Source organism: Sorex araneus, chromosome 3 (assembly GCF_027595985.1).
Source record: "Sorex araneus isolate mSorAra2 chromosome 3, mSorAra2.pri, whole genome shotgun sequence".
Lineage (NCBI taxonomy): Eukaryota > Metazoa > Chordata > Mammalia > Eulipotyphla > Soricidae > Sorex > Sorex araneus.
The window spans coordinates 5,885,558-5,902,050 of NC_073304.1; the positions used below are offsets into that span (position 1 = coordinate 5,885,558).

General features: G+C 51.8%; 1 protein-coding gene across 2 annotated transcripts; it reads right to left on the minus strand.

Moving 5' to 3' along the window:
- Positions 1–460: 460 nt before the first annotated feature.
- GSKIP (GSK3B interacting protein) lies at positions 461–16,374 on the minus strand. 2 transcript variants are annotated; one of them, XM_055133730.1, is made up of 3 exons: positions 16,284–16,374; positions 4,060–4,318; positions 461–2,245 (listed from the first exon to the last, which is right to left on the minus strand). In XM_055133730.1, the coding sequence occupies exons 2-3, from the start codon at positions 4,315–4,317 to the stop codon at positions 2,084–2,086; spliced, it is 420 nt and encodes a 139-aa protein (XP_054989705.1). In that variant the 5' UTR covers position 4,318; positions 16,284–16,374; the 3' UTR covers positions 461–2,083. The 2 variants fall into 2 exon arrangements, with proteins under 2 accessions (XP_054989705.1, XP_054989704.1); XM_055133729.1 differs by lacking the exon at positions 16,284–16,374 and adding an exon at positions 15,396–15,581.
- Between the last annotated feature and the right edge of the window lie 119 nt (positions 16,375–16,493).

The following is a 16,493-nucleotide window of genomic DNA, read 5'->3' on the forward strand; positions in this document are numbered from 1 at the left end:
CTATCTAGCCTCTGGAGGTCTTATTTTTATTTATTTCTTTATTTGGCTACACCTGGTGGTGTTCACGGTTCACTACTGGCTTTGCACTTAGGAATTACCCCGAGTGAGCTCGCGGGACCATATAAAATGTCAGTGATCAAACCTGGATCCCCACCCACTATCTTGTTGCTCCAGCCCTCGGAGGTTTCATTCTTATGACTGATATATTTTTGTTTCTAAGTTGTAGGACACATACCTGGCAGTAGGGGGCATGGGATGCGGTGCCCAGATCAAACCCAGGGCCTTGCACATGCAAGGCATGTACTTCTACCCCTGGAGTCATCTCGCCCGTCCAGAACAAAGGCTTTGATGTTTGTCATTTCACTAATGTCTTCTCTGTTCCTCTCCCATAGTAATAAATCGAGCAACTCGCCTAATGTTGAAGTGTCACAATCTGGAATTCAAAACTGGAAACTGAAGCTCTTGGAGTCAATCATTTATCACAAGATCAACAATTTCAATTATGAAACATACAATCATTTTTCTTCGCAACTCAAAGTGAGTGAACAGTTTTATTCAAACGTTACAAATATTCTTTACAGTTAGCCTGAGATTGTGAGAAAGTTCAACCTGAAGTTATGACTCACTGCCCAAGAGTTAAGCATCTGAAAGGCTGAGAATGAATATGCATTTATCAATGATGAGAGCATTCCTGTGAAGTACTCACACTTCATACACAGGGACCCAAACTGAACATTAGTTTGCTCTGGTCTACATGATCTATCTAGTCTACACGATCTTCAAACCAAAAAGAACCTATTAATAATGATTTTTTTTAAAAAAGAAAAAGAGTCTGCAAATGACCAACTTATGAAAATGCATCCTTTATGAAGAGGCAGGAATTTAGCTCAACGTTTCTACAGCTGCTGCTTTAGAAGACTATGAAAATCGCGACCCCCAACATCCCCTTACTCAATATGTACTTGAAAACACATAGCAGCATGGTATAGTTTATTAAGTTTATAAAGTTTAATACCTGTAAGAAAATACAAAATACACAGTCTTCCTTTTTCAAATATCAAGTGTCTGAATGCTTCATTCATCCTTTGGTTTCAGACCCATACAATGCACTCAGGAGACATTGCAGACTTAGCATTGAGACAGAACACTGCACATCTGCCGGGAGGGAGAGGTGTTATGGGAATACCAAAGCACTACATCATAGAGAGTAAATGTTGAAGCAAAAATACCTTCTGAATATATACTGTACATATGTAAACAAACATTCAGAATAAGAATCAACACAGGCCAAAATAGTGTTTTCTAGGAAATCAGAATCGTCTTCATTTTCAATCATACATATTGAAGATGCTTTTTTTTTGTTAAGAAAAAAGAACGAAGCTGTTCCTACATTTGCTTATGTGCTTAAATATATTGGAAAAAATATTACATTCATTTGCTAGCGGTTTGTCCTCTTAGTTGGCTGGCTGTGGCAAACAAGGAATCAGAACTATTTCAGTACCTGCTTTTCATTTAATACTAAGTCATATGTAATTTATCAGTCCATATTAGCAAATAGATTAAGAGAAGCAGTGAATTTCAAATTTGTGCAGGGGAAACTAGTTGATAATTTGTTTCCAATAAGGCCAGTAGTATCGAACTTACTACAAAATCAGCTCAAGCTAGTAGTAAACCCCCTGATTTTGCAAACTGAATCCAAGTTTGAAATTAGGTCATTTCAACTTCTGAATTACTGTGCAAATCTAGATTTTCCTCAATAAGAGAATGTGCTGGCAGCATTGAAGCCCTGTAATAGAATGAAATACTGGTCAGGTTTTGAAATGGACAGATACTACGTAAAGAAATTCGAGAGTCTACAGGATGGCGTTCCAGCAATGCCCCTGAATGGACGAGAAACGAAAACGACAACTCATTAGTCAATCACATTCGGAGTCAAAAGCCGACATCTGAAGAAATGATCAAAACACAAACTAAAGATGCACTTTCCGTCATGACCGATGCAAAACTGGTCACAGGTGAAAATTTCAAGCCTTACGTCAATATTCTGTACCAGCCGCCATCCCCTCTAAACGGAAGTGCTTGGTCATGACTGTTCGTTCCTTTGTAAAGCTTCCAGTCTTTGAAGAAGCGCGTTTCCAAACGCTTCCCGGTAGGCAGGGCTGAGCGTGTCCAGCAGGGAGTACACGGTCTCATGGTAGGGAGTCTGGACGTGATCGTCCACATGGTCGAAAGCGTAGCCTACCACCTAGGAGAGAAGAGTCACAGTGACAGGAAGCCCGAGTGCTTGCGGGCGATGTTCTGGAAAGACATCAATACTATTTTCACATTTCAACAAGTCTTGACTGAAGCATTTTTATAACATCGAGCCAATTTATCACTGTATCACTGTCACCCGGTTGCTCGCCGATTTGCTTGAGTGGGCACCAGTAACGTCTCCATTTGAGACTTGTTACTGTTTTTGGCATATCAAATAAATACGCCACGGTAGCTTGCCAGGCTCTGCCGTGTGGGCGGGATACTCTCAGTAGCTTGCCGGGCTCTCCGAGAGGGGTGGAGGAATTGAACGAGTCAATTTATAATATAGCAAAATGTGTCTTTCTAGTGCTCTCCTTAAAACTCAAGTTTGCGGGCGGAAGAGACTGCACAGTAGGTAGGGTGTTTGCCTAGCACGCAGCCAACCCAGGGTCGATCCCCAGCATCTCCCATGGCCCCCTGAGCCCGCTGGAAGTGATTCCTAAGTGCAGAGCCAGGAGTAACCCCTGAGCGACACTAGGTGTGGCCCAAGCTCCCCGTCCCCACTCAAAAAACCCAAATCTGAAGCACTCAAGGAGTTTTGATTTATTCATCTTCATTTTAAAAGAAATGTAAAACAGAGAATTCGAAAAGGTTCACAGAACACTTCTGTTCTCAAAATCAAAAAACATGCTTCCCTTCCACTTTAGTCCGCATATATAGTTACCTATGCATATATTTCGGATCACACCTGTGCTCAGGGCTCCCAACTGGGCGCGGGGGACCCTCTGCGCACTATGACCCTACGATAACTTGGGGGACTACGTGAACCTGGTGTGCCGTTTGTGTGATGCTGCATCTATGTGTAAGTCAGCTAGGGTCATGTGGGAACGACAAAAACCAAGTAATACTGGGGCCGGGGTGACAGAAAAGGGGGAAAGCACCTGCCTTGCACGCAGCAGACCCAGGTTCAATCCCCGGATTCCATATGGTCCCAAGTCCTGCCAGGAGTGACCCCTGAGTGCTGAGCCAGGTGCAAGCTCTTAACACTCCTGAGAGTGGACCAGACACCCCCCACCACCGCCAAAAAAAACCCCCAAAAAACCCAAGACCCTTGAAGAAGTGTTTTTTGTTGTCGTTGTTGTTGTTGTTTAATAGTCTTGAAGGACTAGAATGAGATCTATAGCACAGCGGGTAGGGCGTTTGCCTTGCACGCGGCCAACCCGGGTTCGATTCCTTCATCCCTCTCGGAGAGCCTGGCAAGCTCCCCGTGGTGTATTGGATATGCCAAAAACAGTCACAACAAGTCTCACCATGGAGACGTCACTGGTGCCCACTCGAGCAAATCAATGAGCAACGGGATGACAGTGATACAGTGACTTTGTATGGACGCAGTAAGAGATGCATGAAGCTTATTGGGTGGCTCTCCTGGGGACATCTCGCTATAGATCTCAGACAACAGTGCTCAGTTCAGATGAGCCCTTCCTAACCCTAAGCAGGGTCCTTGTCCAGTTGTTTCTCTTTGTATCATGACAGAATTTGTCCTCTCAAGACTTATTTTAATTCCTTATCATTTTGTATATATACATAATTGTATATATGTGATCCATACCCGAGAGTATCCCGTCCGCACGGCAGAGCCTGGCAAGCTCCCCGTGTCGTACTCGATATGACAAAAACAGTAACAACAGTCTCACAACGAGATGTTACTGGTGCCCGCTTGAGCAAATCGATGCGCAACGGGACGACAGTGCTCCAACAGTCTCGAAAGCTCCTCCCCAGAGGCCCTTCCCCACCGCCCTGCCCAGTGCTCTCCCGATGCCTCACCCGCAGCCCGGCCTCCGTGAGCTCCAGGCAGTATCTGTTCCGCTCCCGGGTCTCCACGTTGATGTAGGCCACGTCGTCGGCACAGCGCAGGGTCTTGGAGACGAACATGTTGTTGACGGCGAAGAGGACGTCGTTCACCACCGCCTCGGCCTCGAGCCTCATGTCCTTCACGTCGGTCCCCTCGAAACCGTTCAGCTCCGCGCCTTCTTCAAAGCCGGACATGCCGCCCAGCTCCAGGTGGTCGCAGTCGGTCTCCATGCTGCGACAGAGCAGAGCGAAGGTGGGCCACGGGAAGCGTCTCCGGCACTCCTCCTCGGGTTAAACTGATCGTGCCTTACAACTTTTTTTTGCTTTTTGGGTCACACCTGGCGATGCTCAGGGGTTACTCCTGGCTCAGTACTCAGGAATTACTCCTGGCGGTGCTCAGGGGACCACAGGGGATGCTGGGGATTGAACCCGGGTCGACTGCACGCAAGGCAAGTGCCCACCCGCCGTGCTATCGCTCTGGCCCTGTGCCTTACAACTTCTATTTATTACGAAGACTCATAACTTTGAGCGGAACAAACCACCTTGAAATGATGTTCAGGAGGATTTTTTGAAAGTAAAATTACAGGCAGTTGCAGTTCTTTCTCCCTCTCTGTTTTTTTGGGCCCTTCCTAGCAGTGATGAGGTCATACTCATGGTGGGGCTCAGAAACCATATGGGTGCCGGGGATCCAACCTGGGTCAGACATGTGCAAGGCGAGGGCCCCACCCACTAAACTACTGCTCTGGCCCCCTACACCCAGATTTTCTTCTTTAAAACTCTTTTTGGGTTGAAGTTAACATAGCGAGTAGGGTACCTGACCTGCACGCAGCCGGCTGACCAGCATTTGATCCCAGGCATCCCATGGAGCCTCCTGAGCACCGCCAGGAGTGACTCCTGAGTACTGAGCCAGGAGTAAGCCCTGAGCACTGCACTGCCGGGTGGAGCCCCAAAACAAAACAAAAACCCAAAGTTTTTCTTTATAGATTTTTTTCTTTCTTTCCTTTTGGGCATTTTGGGTCACACCCGGCCATGATCAGGAGTAACTCTTGGCTCTGCACCCAGGAATTAGTCCTGGTGGTGGTGCTCAGGGGATCGTAAGAGATGCCGGGGATCAAACCATTTTTTCCTTTTTTTTTTTGGCTTTTTGGGTCACACCTGGCAATGCACAGAGGTTACTCCTGGCTCTGCACTCAGGAATCACCCCTGGTGGTGCTCAGGGGACCATATGGGATGCTGGGAATCGAACCCGGGTCGGCCGCGTGCAAGGCAAACGCCCTACCCGCTGTGCTATTGCTCCAGCCCCCATTTTTTCCTTTTTGAGGGGGCTTTTGGGTCACGCTTTGAGGTGCTCAGGGAAACACACCTGGTGCTGGGGCTTGGAACATAAATGATACTCATTAAGGTGAAAAAGGAAAAAAGGAGGAATTTACATCAAGTTTTAGCTACATTGTTTGAAATACAAATGCAGATTTTATCACTGAAAAAAATATCAATTGTGTTTCTTCATCAGGAACCCCAACTGAACCTAGAACTTTTTTACACCTCGATTAGAAAGAAAACAAAACAAAACAAAAACCCAGAAGCAAGGTAAGAATCTCATGTCCTTATCGCCCTGGCCTCAGAGACACAGATTTTCAAAACAGATCCAAAGTAAACTGCCATATTGATATAAATTGAGAATTTCATCTATTTAAACAATGTCCTAGAGTAAAAATCCTAGAGCTTTCATTTCTTTTTAAATTTAGGTATTGGGTTCCCATCCGAGGGCTTCAAACACGTGGAAGGAGTTTACTGTAGCACTCCTCTGCATCCCTGCCCTACTACTGATTTATTTTTGGGTTTTGGGCCACGCCTGTCTAGGCTCAGGGTGTATTCCTGGTGGGGATCGTAAGTGGTACTGGGGATTGAAGTGCCTACTGCTCTGAACCAGGGCTGGATGCAGGCAAGGCAAGTGCCCTACCCACTGTACTGTCACTCTGGGACCAGAATTTATTTCTTTATAAATAAATACTCCCCCCCCACACTCTAAAATATGTAAGTAGGGCTGGACAGACTGCTCAATAAGCTGGGTGCAGGTTGATTTTTGGGGGGTTTTAGACATACCTAGTGGTGCGTTAGCCTTACTTCTGGCTCTGCACTCGGGAATCACTTCTTCCTTGCAGGGCTTGGAGGGTCATAATATGGTGCTCCTGAGACTGAATCCAGGGTGACCGCGTGCAAGAAAAATGCCCTACTTGTACGACCACTCCAGCCGCCGAGTGCAAGATTTGTATGCAGGAAACCTGGGTCTCGGTTCGATCCCTGGCACCTCACGGTCCCTCACGCATCACCAGGAATGATTCTGAGCACAGAGCCAGGACGAGCACCGGGGCATCCCTGGGCATGCACCCTCCCCCTAAACCCTCAAAGTTAAGAAATGCGTTTTTATAGGATGGAGAATTAGACCTGGGATTTGAGTCAAAATCCATGCGCACTGGGGCTGGAGTGATAGCACAGCGGGGAGGGCGTTTGCCTTGCACACGGCCGACCTGGGTTTGATTCCCAGCATCCCATACCCTGAGCTCCGCCAGGGGTAATTCCTGAGTACACAGCCAGGAGTAACCCCTGTGCATCGCTGGGTGTGACCCAAAAAGCAAAAAACAAACAAACAAAAAACAAATAAAAAAATCCATGCGCACTGAAACCTTCAGGAGATTATGATTCAGTCTTGAGGAAATGTTGTCTGAGCCATTGCTGGGCACCTGCTGTCGCAACGCCCCAGTTCTGCCCAGGACCACGTGGACACAAGCCTCACCTGTCGCCCTCGGAGAACCAGCCATGAGGAGGAGAAAGGGAAACTCCCTCACAGTGAGGAAGACAAAAGCTTAGGAAGGGCCCCAAGTACATTAGTTAAGTCAACTCCCTGATGAGAACCCCAAAGCCACAATCTTACGGGCTGCTTGGCTGAAACCAGGAAATTAGTGGAACTTCAACCAGGAGAATTCAAAGAGAAATCACTGTGCTTAAAGGTCTAACAGGCAACCTACAAATGCAATAAGAGGGGCTCAGAGGCAGAAGCCAGAAGCCGGAGCAATAATGTAGTGGATCAGGCCCTTGTCTTGCAGGCAGCTGACCCAGGTTTGATCCCCAGCACCACGTACGCTCCTCTGAGCCTGCCTGAAGTGATCCCAAAGGGCAGAGACAGGAGTAACCCAGAGCACTACTGGATGTGCCTACCTCCCCTTCCAAAAATAGAATGTAGGACCCCAGTATTAAACCAGTGAGCTCAAGGATTGGGTAGAGGAAAACACCAGAAACTACCAGAAAAAACAATTAAAAAAAAAAAAGAGCTATATGGGGGATCCCATCGAAGAAACAACCTTCACCTTAGAGAGTTCCAAAAGAAAAAATAAAGGGCAGAATACGTTAGAATTTTCCCTGTAGTTTGAAAAAGGCAGGATAGCTGGACTTTGCTCTGGAGTTGTTGGGAACAAGGAGCCCGAGTGGGCCCGTCGGCCACCCTGAGACGGGAAATGCAGTCCACGATGATGCGGATGAGGGGCGAAGAAAGGGCCAAGAGAGTCAGGAATATGAGGGCCAGCGTCCTTGGCGGCTGCTAGTTCCCTTGATGTTCACTTTTGGGAGCCAATAAATTCCCATCAGTTCCCTGGCAAGCAGAGGCAGGGGCGCGGTCGAGGCAAGGCCTGGACTCGGCTCAGCAGCAATGCGGGAGCAAAGGCTCTCGGCAGAACCCTGATGTATCTTTTTCTGCTTGTCAAACAGAAAATGTTTAAAAAGTAGCACTGGCTTCCTTTGTTCATGGATCTGCTCAAGCCGGCACCAGTAACGACTCCAGTGTGAGACTTGTTACGGTTCTTGGCATATCGGATACCCCATGGGGAGCTTGCCAGGCTCTGCCAGGCGGGTGCAGAAAAAATATTTATTTTTGGGAGGGGGCTTGGAGAGGGCAGGTTTGGGCCACACCCGGCAATGCTCAGGGGGATTCTCCCCCCTAAGTCCTGGAGGTACCTGGGGGATGGGCAACAATACACATCAATCTCCTCGTTCCGGGGGAGAGAAATCTGAAATCACAGCGCCAGCAGGGCTGAGTCCCAGAGACTTTACCACACTCCCCCTAACTTCCAGGGGTCACCTGCTTGGCTCAGCATCCCCTCCGCCCAATTTAAGGAGACCATCTCACCCTCTGGTTTGGGAGTGCGTCTTCCTTTTGTAAGCTCCTGACACCTGCACCTTCTCCTACGGGGTGGGATTGGGCCCCACTCGGCAGTGCTCGGGCTGATTCCTGGCCTGTGCCAAGGGATCACTCCTGGCAGTGCCCAAGGGACCGTGTGTGGGGCTGGGAATTTTCAATGTGTCTCCTGGGAGTGAACAGTCAAAGCTGGAGGTAATGGGGAACTGTGACCCCACCAATGCTGGGGCCAGGCACTCTGAGACCACCCCCGCCCCCACTGGCCTGAAACACTCCTCAGCCTGCTGTTGCCAACGGGGCTGCTGTGCAGTAAAACCTGGGAAGAAGAAAGGGCTGCGGGGCCGAGCTGGGCAGACCCGGAGTGGAGCGTGGGTGTGGAACACGGGTGATCTTGGGGCACTGCAGACAGCCCCGCCGTTCCTGGAAATTGCCACCTCCCAACCAAACTGCCTTTTTCCTGTTTCGGTCAGTCCTGGGGTGTGGGGCGGGGGAGGATAGCAGGGAGAATTTCAATTTGCACCTGGGTAACTACAGACGTTGTAATCCAATTGTCAGACACAGGAACGTATGTAGGGGAAACACACACACACAGACACACACACCCATACATGCATTTTAACACTAGAAACACACATCACCAGTTAAAGAATGCCCAATGCTGTCCTTGTAATTAGTTTTAATTACAACACGCAACCCTCTCTTGAATCTGAGATGCAACCAATCCTGGTTTGAGTCCCTGTCCCCCACCTGGTCCCTGCGCCACCAGGAATGATGCCTGAGCGCAGAGCCCTGAGCACCACCGCAGGTGCTGCCCCACAAGAATCAAAAGCAAAAATGAAACAAGAAAATCAATGTAGTACGACAGCTGTATCTGCAATCCAAATAAAATGGCTTTCCCCCCTCGTACAGGACAATTTGTACAGGTTACAAAATTATCGTGCAGCCCGTTTCCAGCAAGACACATAAGCCTTAGTAATAATGAATGAAGCCAATAGAATAGTGCGTTTTTGTTGACTGAGATGGGAGTGGGGGGGGTGAAGAAACATATAGTGCTAATTTGAGAAGTCTTTTAAACTGTAAATAAGCAACACCACAAGCCGTAAAACAGGCTCTCCTTCAAGCCCAGAAACTGTTAATGAGATTCCCAGAAAAGACTCTCAAAGCTGATTTTTTCCTTTTTTTGGGAGGGGGGGGCCCACAACTGGTGGTACCCAAAGCTTATTCCAGGCTCTCTACTCAGGGGTCACTCCTGACGGGGACCACATGGGATGCTGGGATTGAACTGCATCGACTGCGTGAAAGGCAAGGAACTGTACTATTGCTCTGGGACTGAATTAAAAAAAAAAAAAGACCAACAAAAAACCACATGGGGCAGGAGCAATAGCACAGCGGGTAGGGCATTTGCCTGGCATGCGGCCGACCCCGATTCGATTCCCAGCATCCCATATGGTCCCCTGAGCACCGCCAGGAGTAATTCCTGAGTGCAGAGCCAGGAGTAACCCCTGTGCATCGCCGGGTATGCCCCCCCAAAAGAAAAAAATAACCACATTAGGAATTAGTTTTGAAGAGGACACAACCCACCATCCCCAAGATGTCTCTCAAGCCAAGGGCCATTCCACAGGAGGGACCCTGAGGCTGGGCGGTGCCTGTCCCTCTACTGTGAAAGCTCCTGGTGGAAAGAAACATCTAGACTAAAGCTCCAGCTCTGACCAGTGGCTTCACACTGCACATTCCTCCTTGGGCCGGCCTCTCGGCTGACTCCGCAGCTCCCCCCTCCTCCCCTCCGGCCGCGGCCTGGACGCCTGGCCGTGACTGGAGCCATCCTGCTGGAGTTTCACCTGTAAGCCGGAGCTGGCCCTGCATTCTTCTAGCTGCTTCGGGCGGCTGCGTTACTGGCTCTGTCTACTCTGCTGAATCATCAATGAGAAATTCAATACTGAGCCACAACCCTTGTTTTGGAGAGCAGGCCATGTCGCAAATGGTGCTCAGGAGGCCCGGGGGCCGTGCCTGGCTCTGCAGTAAGATGACGACCCAGGACACCCCACCAAGGCGTGGGAGCTGTGATCCTGGGGGACAATGTAGTGCTGGGGGTCTGCAATTATGCATAGCTTGTGAATAAAGCAATGTGCAATCTCTCCTAGAGCCACATTCTTTCTTGGGGGGTGGGGGTGGTGGGGCACGCTCAGGACTTACTCCTGGCTCCGTGCCCAGGGATCACTGCTGGCTGGGCTCAGGGGATCACACAGGGCGCCGCGTGCAAGGCATGTAGCCTGTTCTCTGGACTAGCTCCTCAATAAAGCCCAGAACTAATGACAAGCATTGGGCACTCTTTAACTGGTGATGTCAACTCAACACAACTGGCAGGTTTACAAGAAATTTTCACTTTCAGCAGACAATGATGGAATGTTTTACACACACGCACACACACACACACACACACACACACACACACACACAGTTATCCAAACCTTAGGTAACATAACTGAAATTACTGCTGAAGTGACAGCTACCCACCCCACCACTTTTGTATCCCTTTCATGACTTGCACTGAACAAATAATTACTCAATTACTCTAGACTCTCTCATGCTTAAACAAGGTGGAGTTTCCTTCATAAACACCTCCTGCTGTCCGTGGGTAAACACTGCTGGAGAAGTGAATGCAGGAGCTGACAGACCCAAGCAGCGGCGGGGAGGGTGAAGACGCACCTAGCCTTTGGTTCTCTAACTCTTCAACCAGCTGCCTTGGGGCCCGGCCTCCTGCTTTGCACCGATTCTCCAGGCTGCGCCCTGCGCTGCACTTGGGCAGAGGATCTCCGTCACTGTCAAGACCGGCTCCCCTGCGTAACTCAGCTCGTAACTCGACATCAGGAAGATGCTACTGGGATAAGGACCACACAGTGCTCTAAAAGGATTACAGAGGCTTAATGAAGTGGTACCTAGGGAGTTTACAGCACGCCCCGCCCCCGCGCGCACACACAAGGGATGCATGCCTTCAGAAGGAGCCTCTGTGGGCCACTCCGTTCCATCACAACCCTGGCGCCCAAACGCTCCTAGAGACCAGCTTTCTCTCAGAGGCGGGGCATGGCACCACCACCCTCTGGGGAGACGCCTCCCTGGCCACATGGCAGGTGTCCTCAGAGAGGGACAAGGCTGTATTTGGGCTCCTCGGAGATCTGGACAAGGGGCAGGGGCAGAGGAGGGTGGAAAGGTACAGTCTTTAGAAATCCTTGCGGAAGAAATGCTTTCTGCCTGTTTGCACTGGGCCAAATACCGCTGGCCTGGCTGGCCTGGGTCCAAGAGCCACTATTCTGGGAGGTCTGCTGTGAGCATCCAGGAGGAGAAAGAACTCTGGAGTGAATTCCAGTAAGATGGATGGCCCACGGCCAGTCAGTTTAGCCCGGTGAGGTTAAGTCAGTGTCATGAACTTTTCTTGGCTTCTGGGCCACACGGTGGTGCTTAGGAGTCACTCCGGGCGGGGTCGGAGGGACCATGCGGTGCCGGGGATCAAATCGGGGTTGGCTCCATATGAGGCTTTTAATCTTGCAAATCTGTGTGGCCCAACACGAAGTCTTCCCTTTTTTACAGCTACATCCAGCGGTGCTCAGAGCTTGCTCCTGGCTCTGTGCTCCAGGATCGGAGCTTGGGAAGCCATGTGAGAGGCTAGCCGGGGCAGGCTATGTGCAGGGCAAACGCACACCCCGCCGAAATTTCTCTCTGGCCCCAGAAGTTTTCTCTGAATCACTTATCGTCTTCTCATAACAAACCCCAATTACTTACTTCTTCTCAGGGCACATTTTAGATTTTTGCCTAAAATTGTGTTATCCAACTGCAATCTTCTCCTCCCAAACGGACGCTCAATTGCCTCTCATTTTGGTCTGTTAGTTGAGAGCAACAGTTCCTTACAACATTATAAGCACGATATTTAGGAACCAGCTCCTCATCTGTTGGCACAATGCTCTCTCCTTAACAGAGTGGACCGGCTTTTTTTTTTTTTTTTTTTTTTGCTTTTTGGGTCACACCTGGCTCTGCACAGGGGTTACTCCTGGCTCTGCACTCAGGGGACCATATGGGATGCTGGGAATCGAACCCAGGTCGGCCGCAAGCAAGGCAAATAACCTACCCACTGTGCTATCGCTCCAGCCCCCAGTGGACCGGCTTTTGTTCCTTCGTACATTAACAGCATCCAAGGGCCGGAGAAAGCGTGCAGAGGTCTGCTTTGTCCTTGATGAGCAAAGAAAGGCCTCAGCAGAGTCAGACCCAGAGCTAGACGAGAAAGCAGTCACGGACTTCAAGGGCAGTACACAGCCTCCAAATGTTCCCCTCGGACCACGAAGTGTGACCTTTCACGGACTGTTACACAGCCAGCGCTGGGCTGGATCCTTTATTTGTAGCATCTTTCATTTGCATCATACATCAGAGGCTGGAAAATCCTCTCAACATGAAAAAGCAGCCTGCGCGGGATTAAAGGGCGCTGCCAGCCAGCCAGGGGGCTGACATCTCCACCAGGGTAGTCTGTGGCTTGGAGCAAGGTCCTCAGATCTCTTTAGTCACGCGCGCCTCTCTAAACAGAAGGGGTACAAGTGGGGCTAGGGTAACGGGACACTGGGAACAGGATGCGTGGCTGTGCCTGGTGCGGCCCCTAGCACAGAGTGAGTGCAAGAAACAGTCCCGTTCCTTACTAAAAATAAGCTATCGGAGAATGACTTTAAAGCAGAGAGTGCAGTGCTGGAATTATGATCTGGGAGGACTCCAAGTCTGGTGCTCTTTGGACCATGGGAGAGGAGTCGTGGCAGCTTTGCGGGACTTCTGAGAGTCATGAGATGGGGACCCCACAAACATATTCCTGCTTCCTCAAAGGTCAGCACATCTCATCAGCTTTTATTTCACCTGTTTTCCAAGGGTTTCTTTGGAAGTTTACTTTAACAAAAGTTATTCAGCTTTTAACATATATATATATACACATATATATATACATACACACATATGTATATATACGTATATATGTATATATATTTGGTTTTGTATTTTGCGGCCATACCTGGCAGCATGTGTGATGCTGGCCACACACAAGGCAAGTGCCCTACCTGCTGCACTGTGTCTCTGACCTCTGGTGCTGTCCTCTTATAGAACTCTTAAGAAAGGCGGCTGATGGGTTTATCTTCATCTTCCTCACTTTGTTAAACCTAGGTGTTAACGCTTCGTGACTGTGCTTTGATAAAACACAAGAACTACACCACGACTGAGGAAGAGCATGGCCCAATCCGAGCTCAGGGTGTACCAATGACAGCGATGCCTGAACCTTAACATCTGTGCTCACGTCCCCCAGAGAGCGTGGACTGTACCTGGTGGGGCAAGAACACTTTGAAGGGAGTAGGTCTGTCACACCTTCCAGTCTGGGGGTCCCTGGAGACAGCTCAGTGGCAGTCTATGCTTTTCATGTGGGAGGTTCTGGGCTCAACTCTGGCGTGTGCATGCACATACACATACACACATGTTCACACACTCCCCACTTTCCTGTTATTTGAAATTTCATGTTTCCTATTAGAGACTGAAGGTGGTTCTAGATTCCAAACACAATTGCTTACTTAACATTTGTACCTGAAAGGTTATTTTGGGTCTTGGGTCAAACCCAGCAAAGCTCAGGGCTTACACCTGTCTCTGTGCTCAGGGAATCACTCTGCGTGGGGCTGGGGGACCACAGAAGGTGCCAGGGATCAAATCCGGATGACTGGCTACAAGGCAAGAGCTGCGTCATGTGTTACCTCTCCATCCCTGAAAGAAGTCAATTGTACCCATTCATCTGAAGCACAGTTCAAACCTCTCAAGACTTATTTTAATTCCTTGTCACTTCCTATATATACATATTTGTATATATATATATACATATATATATATCTATTTATATGGGGCTGGAGGGATAGCACAGCAGTTGGGCGTTCACCTTTCACACGGCTGACCTGAGTTCAATTCCTCCACCCCTCTCGGAGAGCCCGGCAAGCTACTGGGAGTATCAAGCCCGAGAGGCAGAGCTACCCGTGCGTACTGGATATGCCAAAAACAGTAACAAGAGTCTCTCAATGAGAGACGTTACTGGTGCCCGCTCGAACAAATTGATGAGCAACGGGATGACAGTGACAGTGACATATATACATGATATATACCCTAGAGTATCCTGCCCGCACGGCAGAGCCTGGCAAGCTACCCATGGCGTATTCAATATGCCCAAAACAGTAACGATAGGTCTCATTCCCCTGACATTGAAAGAGCCTTCAATTGTTGTGAAAGATGAGTAAGTAGAGGCTGCTAAAATCTCAGGGCTGAGTGTAACAGATGTTACTGGTGCCTGCTCGAGTAAATCTACGAACAATGGGATGACAGTGATACAGTGATATACGTACACATATGTATGTATTTTTTGCTTTTGGGCCACACCCAACTGTGCTCAGCGAGGAGAACCATATGTGGTGCTGGGGATAGAACCTGGGTGAGGGACGCAGGCAAAGCAAGGCCCCAACCCCGTGTCCTATCTCTCCGGCACCCGCTTATAATCTGAATGGCAGGTATTAAAATTATCGTTCACAAACACATCTTCAAATTACGGCCAGAATCCAATTACTTCCAGTCAGCTCCAATGATCGCGCTCAACCAAGTCACAGCCACCTTCACCCTGTACCCGCCGTGGCCTCCTACCGGGGCTGAGACCCCTTGGTCTCCCACCCTTGTGCTTCTCTCGCAACACAGCCGTCGGAGAAGCTCTGCAAGAACTTCGGCCCGGCCGGGGCCACGGCTCGGGGGCGGAAGGCCACACTCCGTCACTGCCAACGGAACCTAGGCCAGACCAGGGTGTCACCTTCTCGTCCCCCACCTGGACTCACACCCAGGCCGATCAGTGCGCTCTCGGCTCTCCTCCACTACTCTGACCCGGAATTCCGGGGACGCTGCTGCCAGCAGGCGCTCCCCCCACCCAGAAAACCATCTTCCGAGGTGCCGAGTGCTCTGCGTCTGCGGAAACAGAAGCTACCATAGGCGAGGCCTGCCGTATCCCTCGGAAGGCAAATCTCTGCTCGCCGTTTCCTTTATGTGTCCTTTTCGTGTGTGTGTGGAGGTGGCGGGGCCACACCTGGAGGTGCTCTGGGCTGACTCCCGGCTCTGTGCTCCAGGATCACTCCGGACAGTGCTCAGACGACCCCTACAGGGTGCCAGGCCCAAACCCGGGTCGGCCACGTGCACGGCAAACGCCTTCCGCGGCGGACCCTCGAGTATTTCGGACCGACAAGCAGGGAGTCACCGCGCAGGCCTGGGCCGGGGAATCCCGGGCAGGGGGCTGCGGCCGAGCACGCCACCGCCCCGACGGTAGCGCACTGCGAGCAGCGCGGTTCTCCGCACCGGGTGGGGAGGGGGGCGCGGAGAGGCGCGACCCCGCCTGGCGCTCCCCTGCGTCTCCGGGCTGCGCCCCTGCCAGGGGGTCCCGCCGACGGCGTGCGCGCCGCCCGGAAGCGGCCCGGGCCCGGGAGCCGCGGCCGGCTGCGGGGGCGGCGCGGGCCGGGTCCGAGCGGGGCGCCCCCCGCGGTTCCCGGGGCCCGTGCCCGGCGGCGCCACGGCGGCTGCGCAGCTCCCGGGCCGCGCGGGTGGGCGCTTCGCCCCGGCGCCCGCCCGGATGCCCCGCGGACCCAAGTTCCCGGCGCGCCGGCCCGAGCCCCGCAGCAGGGAGGCGGCGCGGGGGGCGAGCCGCTCGCTGACCGGGGGCCGCGGCCGACGCTCGGGCGCCCGCGGGCCTCGGCGAGGGGCCCTTCGCCTCCGAGCGGCCGGTCCCGGTTCCGGGAGGCGGTGGGGGGGGAACTGAGGCGCCGGCCCCGCCCCCCTCTCCGTCCCCGCCAGGGGCCCCGTCCCGGGGTCGATCGGTCGGCCGGCCCGGCCCGGCCCGCCGAGCGCAGCCCCGCCCCAGAGCCGCGCCCGCCGCCCGCCGCCCGCCCGCCGCCCGCCCGCCGCCCGCCCCGCGGCCGCTCACCTGCGCGCGGCGCGTCCGCCCTCGCCGCCCTCCCGAGGCGTCTGGGGCCGAGCCGCGGCGCCGCCCCCGCCCCGCCCCCGGCGCCCCGCCCCGCCCCCGGCGCCCCGGCCGCTCCCTTCCGGGCCCCGGGCCCCGCCCCCCGGCCCCCAGTGTGGCGTCACTTCCGGCGGCGCCGGCCTCGCGCGCCGGGGCCAGCCTCTCGCGAGCGCG